Here is an 18,652-nt window from a genome sequence, read left to right as displayed (position 1 = left end):
GATCCAAGCCCTAGGCGGGAATCGAACCCGCGACCTTTGGGTTGCAAGGCAGGCACTTTACCCACCCGGCTAGCCCCGCCGGCTAGTCAAGTTCCATTACTTGCGCTCTCACGTGGATTTCTTAAGACTAAATATAGTAAAGTGAAGAGCATGAGAGATTTTACCAGGATATACACTCAGTGGAGAGTTATAATGGGCGACTATATCTGGTTCTTTGCTCAGGTTGATTAGATCGACCATAAAAACAAAGCCGTTCAAATGCATATTTTTTAAGGAACTTTTATTTGATTAATCTGAGAAGGGTTTCTACTTTTTCATTTGGAATATTTTTATTTTGTTGTTTACTTTTAGCAAAGATTAAGTTCTCTATTGATATAACATTATTAAATATTAATATACGCATAATTTACATATTTGCATATTTAATTCGGCCCTATTGATCCACACACGTGGGTCTGAAATATCTGTTCCATCAGCGTTTTAGACTCCGAGGCAGGGAGTCAGCTGTATCTAAAAGAACGTACCAAGCCTAAGGGATCAAGTTGCATCATATAAAAGAGTATACGATTAATGAGGAAGACAGCCACGTAAATAATTAAGCAAATTAACTTACAAATCGCATACTTGTTTAGGAGAGTTAGCTTAATTAGATCGTGATTTTTAATTGAAATTTATTTAATCAAATTATTACTTTGCCCACACGATACGATATTTTTCTTACCATACTTGGTTTTGTAGAACGATATATTTTTATTCCAAATTCATTAAGTTGATTAAAGCATTATTATTTGAACTTATTTTCTCAATATAAAAGGAAGAAGTATAGATCGAAAATATTTCAATCAGCTTAAGCGAAAAAAACAAGAGGAAGAGATTTCCTGTTGCTGTTTATAATGTAATTGAATTCCTAAAGAGTTTCGATTAACCAAATTAATGCGAAAGATTTTCTTCATATACTGTATTTAAAAAGATAAATGAGTGTATTGAAGGATTTGCATTACAAAACACCACTGACAAATACGTCTTGATTAAATCCTAACGGATATTAAGGGTAGTTTTCAATTTAAAAGAAAGCATATTCTCCAACAAGATGTGTAGATTTTTGTGGTAAGATCCAGCTTGTAGTACCTTTTAGGCTGCGCATGTTCTAATTTCCAAAAGAAAAGGAATATGCAGTTTCAGGGATGATTTTTCAGTTAAAACGCTAAGCTTACCCTTTCTATTTAATACGGACAAATTGGTAGACAAAAGTGAAGACATAATCGAATTTGCACCTTTCGGCTACCCTTTGAAAATCGAACTGGAACTGTGCAAGTAACTTATGTAAATGACCATATCTTTCTGATAAAAAAAAAATGGATGATTTCATATAGCACCTTCTGACCGTCTGTCACTCAGTTTCATTGTGCACAGATTACAGTCACGTCCGAGTAACGTTTCATTGTCCAATTTCACCACAATGAATGGGAGGAAGGGATCACTCTGATCTGACCAATCACAGAGTGAGGTAGCAAACATATATCCAGATGTGATTATTCGATTATGGACACAGTTTTGAAGACAGCAGAAGTAACCTGAGAAGTTATACAAGGTCTCCAGATCTGGATCCCCTTGGGCATATATGAGATGCTCTGGAAAGACAACCTTACAGAAGTTACGAAATGCTCTCCTGGAAGAGTGGACTCTAATATCATTGGGACTCGAACATTAACAGCATGAGAGTCCGTTGTTGATGTTGTCTTGTTGTCAGGGTAAATCATGCATCCGTCCTCCTTTCTCATTAAGATCTTCAACCTCCTATGTCGCATACAAATTTTCAGGTAGGAAAGAGCTAATTTGCATAATTCAGAATTAACATGCGCCGAAGTTTATTTTTCTACTGTGAAATAACCCCTAGAGGCTACAAGAACTTGCTTATTTATCATAACTGCTTATGGTAGCCGATAAATCAGCGCTACAGTTAACGGTCAGACGTACCTTTGTATCTTTTTGGCAGCTTATGGATTCAGTCGTATAATAAGTGCACTGACGACCACGTATTACTTCCACCACTGCGACACATAAGCTCACACACGAAACTATTGACTTTTTATCATTTATACCTTAACTTTTTGTTCACCAGTGTGTTTATATGTTATTAAGAATAGTTATTGTAGTAAGGTTTCAGGAGCACAGCAACTAAGGCCATATTGCTCCGTGTATATTGTCTGTAAATTGCGTTTGTTCTGAGGTCGATTTTCTGTTTGCTAGACGAAAAACGTGAGTTTCCTGTAGAAAAGACCGTGCTACCCTCCCCCTGAGATCGACTAACTCAGCCACGTTGTGAAAAAGACCCATAAAAATTCTTCACCTCATCGACGAAACTCGAACTGAGGTCTTTTTCACCCGGTGTGGGGAGGACGGCGATCCTACCACCTGTGCTACCCACGATTGCTGGACTCTTGAGGAAAAGCCTCAGTATTGCCTTTTTCCACACGTAAGAGAAAAACTCCCTCCAGAAGACAGGTGTCCAGCAGACGATCTCCACTACCCATTCGACGAGCGGTTGTACTCCATTTTAAAAATTGCAGAAATTTTTAAAATGGAGATTACACGATAAAAAATAGTGCTGCTATTAGTCCCCCTTTTTTTTAAATAGGGACACACATACTGCTTGACGAAGAATGGATATTCTCCGAGGAAGGGATAAAAGTTGCAGATCTGTGTGGGTATAGAATTAAGTAAGGAAAACTCAACGTTTGAATAAAACTGTTGGCACCAAATCTCGCCACCAGAAGTGTGGTTCTTTTCCGATGGTGAAGGATTCAACCTTCTGAATGCGACTAAGAAATGTCTTGGCTGGAAAGGATCGAGTTCGAATCCGTTAATTTTAGCGAGAAATTTTTATGATCTTTTTTCACAACGTGGCTAATTTCATCGCTCACAGGAGACAGTTGTGTGTTTTTTCCTTCCAGCAAACAGCAATCCAACCGAAGACTACACCCAATTACAGACACAATATACTGAAGCCTCATCGCCTTAGTTGCTTCGGCCCTTACACTTCATATAAATCAGTACTGGAGTATAAGGAAATCTCTAATGTCTTCGGTATGAAAAATTTACAGACTTCATGTTCCTTACCAATGGAAATGCAGCTTTTTTTTTGCTCGAAATAGCATATCCAATGCGTCACTCTCTTGGGTAGATAAATAATGATGTTCACCAAGGATGTACCATGCTCATATGTGCTTATTAATTAGATTTTCTTAACAGCAAATGTCACGCATACACCCACACACATAAACCCATTACGAACAGAAGAAATGAGATTCAGTATCGGGGATTTCTTCGACATTCGTCCCTTATGCACTGATTCGAGGATTTCTTTCTTCTGTATATATTTTTTCGGCTGGAAAGAAAAACTCTCGATGTCTTGGGAAATCAAAAAAGGTACAGTATCTTAAGCTCTGTGCTAATTAAATCTTCTGAGCTTATCTAACATTCGACTGGGACAGTCTTCTAGGAAGAAAGTTAATTCTAAGATTACGATAGTGAAGAAAGGCTAACGGAACTGAGCAGAGTAAGAAACTGCACGGCAGCAAACATTCTTTAGAGAAACACAAGACCAAATTTCTACCTTTTGCAATAAGTATTCACCCACTATCGAATTTCGCGCATGCTCAGAAATACCCATCTCTATTTAACAAACTCAGCAGCGACATTTTATTAAAAGTTGGACAGCTTGTGAAATGAGATTGTTTTTATAAAAATCCAGAGAATTGACCTAGATTCAATTTGTTCTGATGATCAGTTAATAAACTTAGATATTGTTTACGCTTGGTTGCATCCACGTTCGTATTGTAGAAGATCTCGAGAGAATTTCATCACTCTTTAATATAATATTCATTATTCTTTAATACAATGCTTTATAACTCAAAGGACACTTTATGCAATGATTCCATATAATCTGTTGTCTGAATCGCACACTTCTAACATTCATGGAGATAATGATCCTATTATCAAATTGTTTTGGAAAAATTGACAGGTTTGCGTTGAAAGGAATGATCTAAAAATAGAGGCAGCTGGTAAACTTGGCTTAATTCTACCCAAGTGATGCTGTAGTACCGCCATTACAAGATGCCTTGGTGCGATGAATATAGAACCCGCATTTCTCTCAAGTTTAAACTTTTCTTTGAGAGTTCCGTGATGTTAAATTCATTTGCATTTTGAATATACCATTGAGCTGATGTCAACATTGAATTATGCATCATAGCGAGTACAAACAGCCTACTCTACATATTTTTCACATCAAATTATTTAATCAAATGAAAATGCCTCTTTTTTATTTGCAGTCAGCCAGCAGAACCGAGACGTTTGGGATTTCCATGCGTGCTCACGAGTCAAGGCATGTGACGTCATTAGAACCATACAATTCGGTTGGGTGCAGGATGTTTGCACTGCGTATCTCTGAGGTTTTGTTGTTTCTCATGGGTCCTGTAGGTAGCACAGTTGGAATAATCATCATCCTCCCGACATCGGGTGGAAAAGACTTGAGTTCAAATTCCGTCAATGGCGAGAGGAATTTTTATGGTCTCTTTTCACAACGCGGCTGAGTTCGTAGGTCTCAGGTGAGGACAGTATTGTTTTTTTTCCATCGGATAATCGGGTAAGAGGCAAATCGACCAGAGAACATACACAATTTACAGACATATTATACACGGCACAATATGTCCAAAGTCGCTGATGCGCCTAAAACCCTTTAACGAAACAAAACAACGCTACATTCCTTCTTTAAACATAGAAGAAATATGGGCCACTCCGGATTCCTCAGAAAATATTATTTGTTAAAGGAATACACAGAAGTCATGCAACCTTGCAGGATGATAAACTCAAGTAGAAACAAACAAAAATAGAACACAATAAAATGACGTTGAGTGGTAAATATTTAGTAACAATTTTGTTGGTCAGCAGAGCATAGAGGGTAGGTTTAGAGAGGCCGGGACTCAAGTCTGCTAGGGTATCAGAGCTTTTTTCCTATGTTCCTTCCATTGCTATCATCAGGCAGTGGAGATAAATTTATTACTATTTCTTCAGCACTACTTAGTCTTAAGCCTAGCATTATTTTCTTTAGAGTTAATGACTGTAGTCTCATTATATAATGTTGTCAGATACAAGTTACACTGAGATCTAGCTCATTATTTAATGTATTTTTCATTCCTTGTGGCTGACGACCCCTTAAATTTGAGCATTCTAACCTTTCTCCCTGCAACAATAAATAATATCCCTATAATTCATAATACGTTCAAAGTTTTACTTTCTGTCCTGGGCTTTCCCACTCCAGAGACAGGGAACTAATTTAGAGCTACCATTGTACTGTCATCTATTATGAAACACTGGATTTCAATATGTTTTGGAATTACTCAATGTCCGAGCTTTGAATTTCTTCTCTATGTGTAGAAGTTTCTTTTCTAAAAATGTATTTACGCATTGAAAGTTTTAGCTTTCATTCTAAAGAGTTTTAAAGGAAACTAAAAACTGCTCGAAGAAATTGAAGTCTCTCAGTGTCGTATCTTCAATTCAGGAATAGAAATGTGGACCATTTTCGGAATGAGTACCATCAAAAATTACAAAACAGTTTCACCACAGAATTATTTGGTGCTGTAGAAGTATTTATCAATTTAAAAAGTATCAGGAATTAAAGACAAGCAAGGATTTTTTGTCAATCCATCTCTGTTCGAAGTAGTATTAAAACTTCTTTGTTTTACTCAGTCTACTGCTATATTGTAACTGTATAATCGCTGGATTGTAATAAATGTGGTATCTTTGTTGTTATTTGTTTTGAAATAACGGAACAGAGTTGTTACTACCGTAACTGAGTTAAAAAATAAAAAAAGGTAATTCGAACGTTCTCTTTCCTTGTGTATAGATGCAGAGTTCGGATAATTTGTTTGCTAGGATGGCAAAAAGACCATGACTACACTGCTCGTCAAAATTAATAGGAAAAAAGGTTTTTCATGAATATTTTATTGTGAACAGTGTCGCCCAGGAGATGTGGCTATCGTACTAATAGCCACATCTCCAGTGCTAAGGATGGCAAGTCATCGCCATTTAGATGATTCTTTGAGACGGTGGGCCGTTGGACGAGGTGAAGCCGGGCAGTCGCATGTGGCACGTTGGCTTAATGAGTGACGCAGTGTCGTCTTGGTACTATGGAAGCAGTTTCAGGAGACAGGAACCATTCCAAAAAGAGCTGGCTACGATCGCCCGAGGGCTACGTCAAACAGAATAGACCGCTATCTGGCTCTAAGAGCAAGACGGAACCCTACGATATCCTGTCATCAACTGTCTCTTGAGGTTGTCGCGGCCACAGGTGAAAACACAGTCCAACCGGACTGTGTTAAGAAGGCTCAGTTTAAGTGGACTCTAAGCAAGAAACCAGAGGTTTGTATCCCATTAACTACAAACCAACGCACAGCTCGTCGAAACTGGTGCCATGAACATGTGACTTGGAGCCATGACAAATTCAGGGGTACAGTTCTGTTCTCTGAAATACCGTTTTAGCCTACAAACAGATTGTAGACTTTATTTCACCTAGAAACAACAAGGAGTGAGGTACCCTCCCTCCAACATCAGAAAAAGGGATACTTACGGTGTTCTCGTGTGGGGCGGAATAATGATCAATGGCGCACTCTTCATGTTTTTGATAGGGGTACCGTATCTGCAAAGAGGTACCGAGAGCAGATCCTCGAGCCCTATGCGCGACTTTTTAGGGGTTGGCCAAAATTTTCTTTTCATGCAAGACAACGCCACTGCATATAGAGTTCAAGTAGTTGAGGAATATTTTTAAAAATTGAAGATATCAAACGACTGCGGTGGCCAGCACGATCACGAGACTTAAATACCATGGAACATGTGTGGGCGTCGCATTGCACGCTGACAGCCAACTCCTCCGTCGCTTGGTGAGCGCTGCGCTGGTGGAAAAATGGGATTTGTTGCCAAAGAATCTTATGGACACCCTTATGTGGAGAATGGTTCACAGCTGTCAGGCCTGTTTAACCGTTGGAGGGGATTGTACTGATGTCACGGGACCATATTTTCGAGCGTCTTGTATCAGCTTCTGTAATGTGACCTTTTATGGTAATTCTTATCCAACTCCTATCCCTTAGACCTGTCCGAAGTTTCTCTCTGTCTTCTCATTATTCCATCGTTATTCTATATACCCAATACCAAAATTTTTCCTGCTTCTTCACACGCTGCACGAGTTACACTACGTGTTCTGTCAATTTTTTCGAGCAGTGTAGCTTTAAAAGGCACCGGAAGGAAATTAATTGTATAAGAACGGACTATTCCGAAAATGATTACGCTGGGAGTTCGGTTCATTATGCGAAAATAAATTGATCATAGTGTCTTCTTATTGATTTTCTTTTCCATAGCAACTAAGGTTATGAGGTGTTAGTGTATTTTGTCTGCAAATTGTGTTCTACGATCGGTGTGCCTATGTTACTGGATGAAAAACCCGACTTTAATGGAAACTCAGAGAGAGAGAGAGAGAGAGAGAGAGAGAGAGAGAGAGAGAGAGAGAGAGAGAGAGAGAGAGAGATTCGTTTTCACACCTGGTAAAGCAGGACAAAACACCAAAAGGTTTTTACATTTGTCAGTGTTTTGTTCTATGCGTACTTTATCAGGTCTGAAGACGAGATTCAGTAAAATCTCGAAATGTTGCCAATAAAAAACAGTTCGATGATCACCCGAGTACTTAAGTCATGAAACTTAAGGTGCAATTTTCTAATTGCGGCATTTCAATAAAATTAACTGCATTCATAACACCTGGTAGAAATCTAGTTTTGAGAAAAAAGAAAAAAATGATATGGCAGTTTTTAAATTTAACATTTAGTTTCGTGTCTATACCATGTATAAGGTTTCGTTGTGTATCCTAATATAAATATAACAAGAAAACAGTATGTCTATAACGTTTTACATAACCACGATGCGAAACTTCAATCGCATATTTTGAACCAAACATGAAAATACTTCTGTTTGCATCACCTTAGCTGGAGGCGAAACGAAAGCTTTATAATACTCGCAGTGGAATTCAAGCAACAGGGACGATGGGAGAGATGGAAAGCTTCTTTTATTTCTGAAAAGCTGCATTAGCTTTATCGATATACGCAGTCGGAGACGGTTTAGTTTCGAATGGTATTACAGTGACTTTAATTCAGACCGACCCCCCCCCCCTTCACTAGAAAATTTTCTCCACGTTAAGCTATTAATGAAAGTACCGAAGTAAAATCATTCTGATGTCTTGTATTAACTCCCTTTACGAATTCTAGAAACGTGTTTCTCGACAAGTCCTAACGCCACTCACAGCTGTCAATTTAGAACTGAATCTTCCTTCTGTATACCGCATATTAGTTGTTTCACTTCGTACGATATTTCTCATCCCCAAGACAGCTTTATAATTAGAAGAGTTTATTATATTTTCTGGAAAATGTTCATCGGTTACTCTCATGTGGTATTGGCAGCTATACGAACATTAAAACTGTACACTTCGTAAGAAGAAAGCCGTTTTCAGCATTTACGTTTCGGTGTTGATTAAACTTCTCCTTCATCAGAGTGATGGATGTAATATGGTGGAATATTTAACGAAAAACGGAGTTTGACGTCATACAGTCATCCGAATGTGATGCAAAAGATGCAAAAAAACGAATTCGGGAAAGAAAAGTGTTATTTTTATTATTATAAATAATAAAAATGAATTTTTATGTAGAGGGGAAATCTTGAACTTTATTTCTGACTTTAAAATCGAAATATGTAAAATTACCCGCACAAACATTTGCCTTTATCTGCTTTGTAGATAAACAATGGTTCCCATAATCCTTTTCTACATAAAATTAAATTAAAATATCATCACACTTGCTTTTCATTGCAGAGGTCGCCACAGTCAAACTTATTTTACTACGCCTTCGACAGGAGATAATTGTCTAGTATATCGCTCGGTGCCTTGTGTAGAGTTAGGTTGAGAGTAGGCAGTTGGAAAAATCCTACACGCTAGAGGTGTTGAAAGCTTCTTGTTTCCAGGCTGGGCATTAACTCTCACCAGGATTGCGACACGAGTTAGTCTTTTCAAGTAACGAACTCTTGAAGTAATCCCAGTGAGAATTCGAACTGAGGCCCAGTGAAGCCAACTATTTTTCTGCTCTATTTTATTGCTAGATTAGCTCTTTGAAAGCTAATTACTACTGGGTTCTTTACTAAGGAAACTCTGACTTTTAGTAAAAAGAGATTTGTCTCTCTCTAGAACAACCTGGTTAGTAAGATAAAAGCTTATAAAGGAATGGTAACAGGTTTTTCTTTAAATCCCAGACTTTCATAGTGCAATGGCTATTGCGTTAGCATTTCTATTTGATCATCTTGCAGAGTTCTATAAAAATGTAATATGGAACTTTAAAAATTTATATCGTTGCCTTTACCTTTGATCATTTAATAATAAATGTTTTGAGAGAAGAACATTTATTATTCTTAATTGTTCAAAATGAATTAATTTTAAATGTGAAAGCATTTAAAATTTCAGCAATCATCTTTCGCATTTCCCACAATGGTTTCAGAACCACTCTTCTGCGAAAACAAAATCTACAGTCACAGGAGATGACATAACAACTTATTAGTGGTATATATACTCAATGATCACTGAACTATCACTACCAACATAGCGTAATGGATTATGCTGCACAGCTCGCAGTGTAAAAAGCCGAACAGCCTCGTAATTGCAGTGGTAATTTGCATCTAGTCGTGCAAGTCAAAGTGATAAAGTAGCAGTTATGAGACTTTGTAAAGATTTTGTGGAGTATTCAAAAGGGCTCGATGGTGGGACCTCGTGCGTTGGGTGCTTCCATCTTGTCGGTTGCTCACGGCCCACTGTGTGCAAAGAATGGTGTCGAAAGGGTCAAATCACTTCCCCCAAAAAAATTGCAAAGGATTACGCAAGTTGGTTGTTCATAGTAAGTGAAGGGTGCAGCGCGTTGTACGGACTCAACGGCAGGTCACTGTGCGACAGTTGACATTGCAATACCATATGGGGAATTATACAGGAATTTTGTTAGCAGGGATAAGGAGATGATTGTCCCCTTGTATAAGGCAATGGTCAGGCCACGCTTTGAACACTGCATACAGGTCTGGAGGCCATATTTTTAGGAAGGATGTAGAGCTGCTGGAACGAGTACAGAGAAGGGCAACGACATTGGAATAAAGGGGTCCTCCGACCAATAAAGACTTCAGTTCTACAAATTGAAGCGTGTGGAGACTAGACACCTGCGAAGTGATCTGATTGAGGTGTTTTAGGCTTTGAATGGATTGAGCAAGCTCAATATGGATTCTTTCTCTTACTCAGACCACACACACGAGGGGCAGAGATTCAAATTGAGGCAGGACCGTTGCAGAATAGATGTGCGGACGTTTGCCAGCGGGTAGTTGATTGCTGGAACAAACTTTCGTCTGCTGTTGTGGAAGGTCACAGCTTAAATAAATTCAAGAGCTATAAAAATTATTGGAGGGAATGAATAGCTGAAGTGGGAGGTGTTTTTTTATAAGCTTGCTAATCCAGTGGGAATATTTTTACGAAGACGATACTATAATCCACGTTAAATTACATGAACGCCTAAAGGGGCAGTTCCAGTCAGGGCTTCTAAAGACGCTGTAGAAACGATGAGACGTGCCTGAACGAGAGATAGAAGCATACCTCTTTGAAGGGAATTTTTTTTTTATTTTTAAACCATGCTACGGCACTAAAGGTTACAATGGGGAATGAATACTGCAGAGTAGTATATTTTTATTTTTTTATTATAAAAATAATAAAATAAAGATCTTACCTGCTGTCAGACTCCTGCTTGCTGATGCTTCCAGTATTGGAATATAATTACAAATGCTCCCAAATTGTAACCCTTTCTATTTTTTACCCCTAATAGCATGGCCTGATGATGGGTATCGGTAAGATGCCTGAAACGTCACCTTAAGTGTATAGTGGTTTGGGTTATAAGCTTAATAAACTACATTATTAATTTAAAGTGTTATGAGAGCGGTTATTAATTATAGTAATTAATTTTCATGCCCATAATTGCCCATGATTTTTTCTTACTGTGAAGGAAACAGGATAATTTATAGGTGATATAAAAAAAAGGTACATGAAGAAAATGACGGACCTGTCTGTATTCCATGGAGGTCAAATTGTTGGTGCATGTTTAAGAAGATTACTGGTGACTAAAACTGCTGATTTGTTTAAACTATCCAGAGCAACCGTTTTGAAAGTGATATCTGCATTCACCAAGTATGGAAAAACAAAATCTGGAAGGACGAATTGTAGCCTGAAAACAAACCACTGTCTCAAAAATAACTGCAGAACTTATGGGAGCCTGGGCACTCCAGTTTCTACTACAGTTCGGCGAAAACTTCATAGAATTTAAATCTATGGAAGTGCCGCTATTGCCAAGCCACTCGTTACTGATGATAATGCTAGAAAGTGGATACAATGAGGTGGGAAGCACAAAAAGTGGACACGTGATGATTGCAAAAGATGTCATTTTCAGACGAATCATCATTCACACTTTTTCCAACATCACGGAAAGTTTACCTTTGGCGAATTCCAAAGGACGCACATCATATTACTGCCATGTGCCCACTGTCAAATATGGAGGAGAATCAACATTGGTTCGGGCAGCAACATCTTGCTATTCTTTAAGTCCTATTATCACGCTCAACGGGCGAATTACTGCCACCTTGATATTCTGAGTGACCAGGTTCATCTCACTGTGCAAACATTGTTTTTCCCACAAACGAAGCCACGTGTCAAAGCTCCAATACACAGAGCTAGATGATTTGAGGAGCATGAAACCGAGACTAAGCATCTCGCATGGGCTGCATAATCACCAGACTTAAACGTCATTGAGTCACTCATATTTGGAGAGGAGAGTGAGATATAGATTTTCTCCACTTTCATTACTGAATTTGAAACTTCCTCCATGAAGCATGGTCCAATATTCCTTTTAAGTCAGTTCATCATTTATTTGAATCTACTGCGTGTAGAATACAAGCTGTTTAGACGCAAAGGTTGGCCCAAAACCATATTAGCGCATACCTCTAACTCTTATCCCAGGTGTTTCCATTTGTTTGTCCAACCCCCTGCAAATAACTCACTAAAAAGCAGAATAAGCTATCGCAATAATATCTGCAGCGTTTCAAGCAGGTTTAACTCCACATCAACAATTTTTATTTGCGTGAAACTGCCAAAGATATTACCATATGTGTTTGTATCATTGGTAGTTCTTTGCCAGTGCTAATCAACTTAACTATATTCACTTTTCCCTTAATATGCGTCTTTTACCAAATGTGACGAGATTTAATACTTTAGATAGGGTGGTGTACTTGCGATCATAGTCTTAGTTACTACTATTAATTTTCAACACCCTGGCATCTTAGGCTATATAAAGTCATGCTTCAGTCTCCTTCGTGTCTATTCTGAACTACAATTATTAAAAGGGGGCGTACATCCTTATAAAGGATGTACGTACGCCCCCTTTTAGTTCCGTGTTTTAGCCAGCCACAAGCTCAAGGCTGCCTAAATGGTACTTCAACGGTGTAATCAACACGCAGCGTCACTCCAGCTTTGTTCAAGTAGATGAAAATATTATCCAGGAAAGGAATTACCTGAAATAGAGTTATACTAGAGAGGAGAGGTGTGGGGAGAAGTAGTTGAAGTCCTTGAGTAACTCGGTGGTGTGGTGAGGCGAGGAGAACTGGAGGAAGAAGTCGTTATCTTCGTTTTGTGTGAAGTATGTTAGGTCAGACCAATCGGAATTAATTCTGATTGGTCTGAATTTATCGGAATTTAGAATTATGATTAGTTGGTATTATTGAGGTTGGGTAGAGGGGACATTTCGGATTAGGTAGAAAGGCAGCTAAGGTCGCGAGGCGTTTATTGCATTGGTAAATCGAGATAATTTATAAGGTACCTTAAGGCCTAGTTGGGTAATAGTTATTAGTCCAATTGCGATCTGTCTTGAGTAGATCTGAACAAATCCATTGCGCAATCGCAAAAAGATTGACGGTGGCACATTGTGCATAACAGAATATATTTACTAAAGAAAATATTCTTTATTGATTCTTTGGAAATGTGAAAAGCCAAATGATTAGTTTTCTAATTTTAAATCAATGAGATTTGACAAACTTCGTTATGTTCTATCGGGGAGGTGTCGAATAACATGCACGCTAATATTTTGTCCCATTAATTCCCCATATAATTTACGTTTATTGCATTGGTGTTGCATGATGATTAGTTGAGTTTAAATTTATGCTTTGTTGCGATTTTTGATTGGTTTTGAGAAACAAGTTAATGGAGTATCGAAACGTGTTAAAGTAACTGGGAAAAGACATGCCAGAATGCTTTCAGCAATAATTTTACTTGAATTAGATGAAGGCGATGTCTCTAACTGAACCACGTTCCACATAGATGGAACGTCATCCTATTTAGTGAAATTAATGTACTCGGAAATCTTACTTTCCTGGAGTTTGAATATATGGCCTCTGCGAAGATGCAATTTAAATCCCTACCAGTTTTACATGCGGGGCTTCTAGGACGACATTGTACACACCATCTGGATTTTGAGTTTTGTAGAATTAAAATATCAAACTGCTTGATTTTGCTTCAAAGAAACTAAGGCTATTAGACTGAAGCACTCAGAACCCTTCCATGGTCGGTTTGTCTGGTTTTCAAAACAAAATGACTTTCAAAATATACAACGGGGGCAGGAGTTTTCAGCATTGATCCACTGAACTTTAATAACTTCGTGAATAATTTGATTGCTTTTTGACCAGTATTCCCTTGAGGTAATAATTCTAAATTGAATATTCATAGTGGAAGTAAGATATCTGTAAATGTCAGTGGTAATATTACGTTCTCTTTATTTATTAAAAATATTAATGAAGCACTCGAAAAAAATTCAATTTTAACCGCAACATTTTTTACTACTCTTGAAATGAATAAAACATTTTCTATTACAAAGAGACTGAATAAAATCATATTTGTTTTGTATGCATCTACATTCATTAATATGAGATGGAGTTCCTGAACAGAAAAAAGCTAATCAAAAGCATATAACACAGTCCAAAGGCTTAGATATCAGCTTCGGTGGGTAGAAAAAAAAAATAGAAGCTAATAGTAATAGCATTTAAATAATAAATTACAAATATTCGATGTTTTATCTTACATAATACAATGTTATATACACTGAGTGTCATACACTTACCCTTTTCATGAAATGGACGCCCCTTCAGTAACCATATGTTCGTATGGGAGATAAAGCAGGTGGGAAGACACGTACAGACGTGGATGCGCGCAACTCAGTGCAAGAATCGGCAAGACGAAAGAATTTCTTGGACCAATCTTGGGTGTATCGAGATTGGTCCAAGAAATAATATCTAGTCAATTGCGATTTCATCAAGTCTCATTAACCCATGTGTTTTATGTCCATAAATTGCGTCTCTTGTCTGGTCGATTTGCCTGTTTGCTGGAAAAGTTTCTTGTTATCCACGCCTGAAGCTGTCCCATAAAAGTTTCTTGCGTAATTGACGGGATTCGAACCCGACCTTTTCCACCCGGTGTGGTGAGGACAGCGCTTATAATCATTGTGCTACCCGCGCAGACTGTACAGGGTAAAAGCGAGTGAGTCAAATAACCCAGTACAGCAATGGTAGTCAAAGAAGGATTTCAGAACTCACAATTTGTACTTTGTCGCGGATTGAGCATCGCAGCCAACAATCGAACCTCGTTCCACTCCTGTCAGCAAAAAAGAAGGTACGGTTGCAGTGGGCCCTGGAACACCAACAATGGAGGACTGGAAAAACGTTGCTTGGTCTGACGAATCCTGGTTCCTGCTGTTTTACACTGATGGGAGGACCAGAATATGATGAAAAAGCACTAGTCGTGGAACCATCTGCAAGATCAACACTGCAGCCTGGTAGCGATATAATAAGTGCGGAGAGTGTTATCATGGTACATATTGGGCCTCTTAATACTTGATACCAGTGGAACAACATCTGGATGACCCAAATTATCTGGATAATGTTTCTGATCAAGCGCATCTGTACATGGCTGCAGTACATCCATAAGCGAGTGGGTTCTTACAACAGGACACTACACCGTGTCATAAGGACAGAATGGTACAGAAATGGTTGTAGGAATACGAGAGTGAATTCAGATTACTGCGGTGGCCCCACGTTACCAGATCTCATTCCATTTGAGCACTTGTGGGATGAGGTGGAACGAGCTCTTTAGAGTATAGTGTGTGTTTAGGGTATAACGGCAGCAGAGGTTCCCACATTTCCGCCCTCTTTAGAGTAGATCAGCAACTATGGAGCTTACAACAGTGGGAAGAAATTGAGTCAACAGAGACCAGAATCCTATGGCACGCTTTCGATTGCTCGCTGAGTCCATCTCATGACGAATCCGGGCTGCTTTGAGGGCTAAAGTGAAACCTACTCGCTATTAGGTGTAGTTAATTACAGTGTCACTCAGTGTATATTGCTCAGGTTAGCTTCCTCTTTAAGACCTAAAAAACTTAATATTCAATACAGATAATGGCTTTTACCTTGCTATTTCATAGAGTACACTGAATATGGATACAATTTCACGTCACTTGCAGTTATAATTTAATCATTCTACAATACAGAATTACAGTTTTGTATTGACCACAAAGAGAGTTTTGCATCTCCATTCTCTAAATGGTAGACAAAATCGAAGATTTACGCTCATTCTTGAAAGAGAAAATATACAATGGAGTAATGTTATTATAGATGAACTTTACGTTATTTGTACTTTTGACACGAAGTATACAGTTTTTTAAGTGAGGCTACACGAAATCATTAAAAGCTGCAGAAAAGAGATGGGAGCATTAAAAATGATTTCAAGATTGCTTCTGCCTTTCTCTTTAATTCGGGAGGAGTGAATCAGATCTTTAAATCTTTCATCTTGAAATCTGCATCATGGTTTTCAAAAATCATGGACTATCTTAATTTCTATACACTTCAAACAACAGAGAATCAGTTTACACGCACCCAGCTCTTTCATGCTCAAAGTTATTAATGGTTTCATGATTTCATAAACATATCTTTGGTTTCTACGCTGGATAAAAATCGCAGCTTTTAACAAACATGCGGTTTTTGGGTAAGTGTTTCTTAAGATTATTAATGTTTAATAGGTGATTTAAAAGCATAAGTTATTTGGCATATTTTAAAAATAAATTCTGATATTAAATTAATATTAATTTGATATTTATGTTAAAATAAAACATTTAGTGGAAATATTCGTAAAGCTTGAAAAGCATTTCTTAATAGAAATTAAAGGAAAAAAACAGCACGTCAGTTAAAAGCTACAAACATTTATGATTACTTCAAGAAATACTACTGGACTAGGTTTAGGGAATATGAAAAATAATTCTAAGCTCAAGAAGATGGAAGCTATCAAAGAGATACCAGTATTTCTAGAATATCGGGATACTGAATAGTACCATTAGAGTATTTTCTGTGATCACACCTATACACATTGTCTCTTGTGTTTGTCACAAAAACTGTTGACTATTATAGTAACTTTTACAGATTTTTAGGAAACCTCTGTAGAGCACCTTTTGTTTAGAGAAGAAAAAGGGCACAGTTTTCAGGGCTCTCTTGTTACCTGTGCGTTCTTCTTGCGTTCTTTCCGCACAACACTCGTTTGAATGCACTTCGAAAATCCGGACTGAAAATGGTGTATATGATGGGATTCAACATTGAGTTGACGTATCCCAGCCATAGAAAGAAGCTGAAAAGGTAAGGATTTGGTTCGCATCCCGGACACAGAGACATGGTGAGCGCCGTCACGAAGAAAGGGAGCCAGCAGATGACGAACACCCCTGTGATAATAGCCAGAGTTTTTGCCGCCTTTCTCTCACGTTTGGCCTCCATGGATTCCTTTGTCGGTTTCTTTGTTTTCTTAGGTAACATCTGCTCGATGCTGGTAGCTTTGGACACTTCGGAAATTCCGTTGGTGGTGGTGTATGAGTTTTCGATAGAGCGGCAATTCGAAGACGAGGTTGCTGTCGTAATTATGGCCATTTCGGCGGTCACTGGCGCTGTCTTCTTTTTCAGTCCTTTAGTTGGTTTAACTGTCGCTTTACTGCCTGGCTTGTGGCGAATCCTCTTCCGGGCTACTTGAAAGATTCTCCAGTAGAGGATTAGAATGAGGATCAAAGGCACGTAGAAGGTAGAGCACGTAGCGAAGATTTGATAAGCAGCGTCTTGACTAACGAGACATCTTTTCTCGACCTCGATTCTATGGACAAAGTCGGGGTCTTTCCAACCAAAGATTGGTGCGATGGATACTAAGAATCCGGTAGCCCAGACGAGCAAGATCATGGTACCGATATTTCGAGCACTGCGCTGACGTACGTAATCCACGTTGGTTACGGCCCAGTAACGATCCACCGCAATTGCCAACAAGTGAAGAATTGATGCAGTACAACAAAGAACATCGCAAGAGGTCCACACGTCACACAGTTCAGGTCCCAAGGACCATTCTTGATTCACCTCATAGAGAGCACCCATGGGCATCACTAAACACGCCACCATAAGATCTGCTACTGCAAGAGATAATACCAAATAATTGCCCACTGTTTGAAGATTCTTTTCCAGGAATATAGCCGCGATTACAAACACGTTTCCGACGATAGTGGAAAGAATCATGAGACCCAGTAAGGCTGAAATGCAGATCTTGATTATAACGATCAAGTCATCCTCGGCAGGAATGAATGTTTCCGGAGATGCACTTTGGTTTAAGGTTTTATTGGTGTCATTAAGATATAAGTTGGCATTCCAGACTGAAAAATTGTCCGAAAACGTTTCCGTATCTGCTGTTGGAAGTCCTTCTGCTTCTGTCCCCAATGTGTCATTTATATACATCAAAAACTCAAATACAGTTTCCATGGTTAGAGACATTCGAAGCCTGCTTTCATTACCTATATCGATATATCTATCTTATTATTAATGTGGTTCAATAGTGCGCTTCTTTTAAAAACTAGCGTCAATTGAGTTGGACTCCATAATCCAGCATCCCGTTGGTCAGAACAGCGCATCTTCTTTTTCGATTACAACTTTGTAGTCACTGTCTTGGCGTACCCAATGCAGAATTCGGAAACCATATCCTTCTTTTAACACACCTTAAAGGATTGAACTGTAAGTCTCGATCCGGGATTACCGAGAAAATTTCAGTCTTTTTCATCCTGAAACACACGAATCTTAAAAGATGAAAGAAATGCCACATTACTGAGTAAGTAGATGGCATAATTAATTATTTATGGATAAAATCATCGCAGGCAGGAGCTTGGATAACTCGTATAGGATATTACCTAATGTACTTGGACAAGTTAGAGGCGCTGATATGGCATCACACTTTCGCTGGACTCTGCAAATAAAAGGAGTTGATATTAGTAGGTTTTCAAGTATACTAATGTAATTGTAAATCATATTGAAGTCAGACAGTGCAATTATTAAGATTTAGAAACTAATACGAATTAAAATATGGAAAGAGAACTGTATTTAAAGGGCAGAACGATACCCTCAATAGATTGTATGCGAACAATATCATTTTATAAAT

The 18,652-nt window shown here is 38.4% G+C and overlaps 1 protein-coding gene across 1 annotated transcript; it reads right to left on the bottom strand.

Annotated features, from left to right (window-relative positions):
• Positions 1–16,692: 16,692 nt before the first annotated feature.
• LOC150079420 (5-hydroxytryptamine receptor-like) lies at positions 16,693–17,982 on the bottom strand. The gene is made up of 2 exons (XM_090383062.1): positions 17,116–17,982; positions 16,693–17,055 (listed from the first exon to the last, which is right to left on the bottom strand). Exons 1-2 carry the CDS (start codon positions 17,980–17,982, stop codon positions 16,693–16,695), a joined length of 1,230 nt encoding a protein of 409 aa, XP_090239188.1.
• Positions 17,983–18,652: the final 670 nt, after the last annotated feature.

This window comes from Mastigoproctus giganteus, chromosome 10 (genome assembly GCF_048544385.1).
Source record: "Mastigoproctus giganteus isolate SK-2022 chromosome 10, ASM4854438v1, whole genome shotgun sequence".
NCBI classification, from domain to species: Eukaryota; Metazoa; Arthropoda; class Arachnida; order Uropygi; family Thelyphonidae; genus Mastigoproctus; species Mastigoproctus giganteus.
The sequence above is the reverse complement of the archived record's forward strand: the minus strand, read 5'-3'. Positions and strand labels throughout refer to the sequence as shown.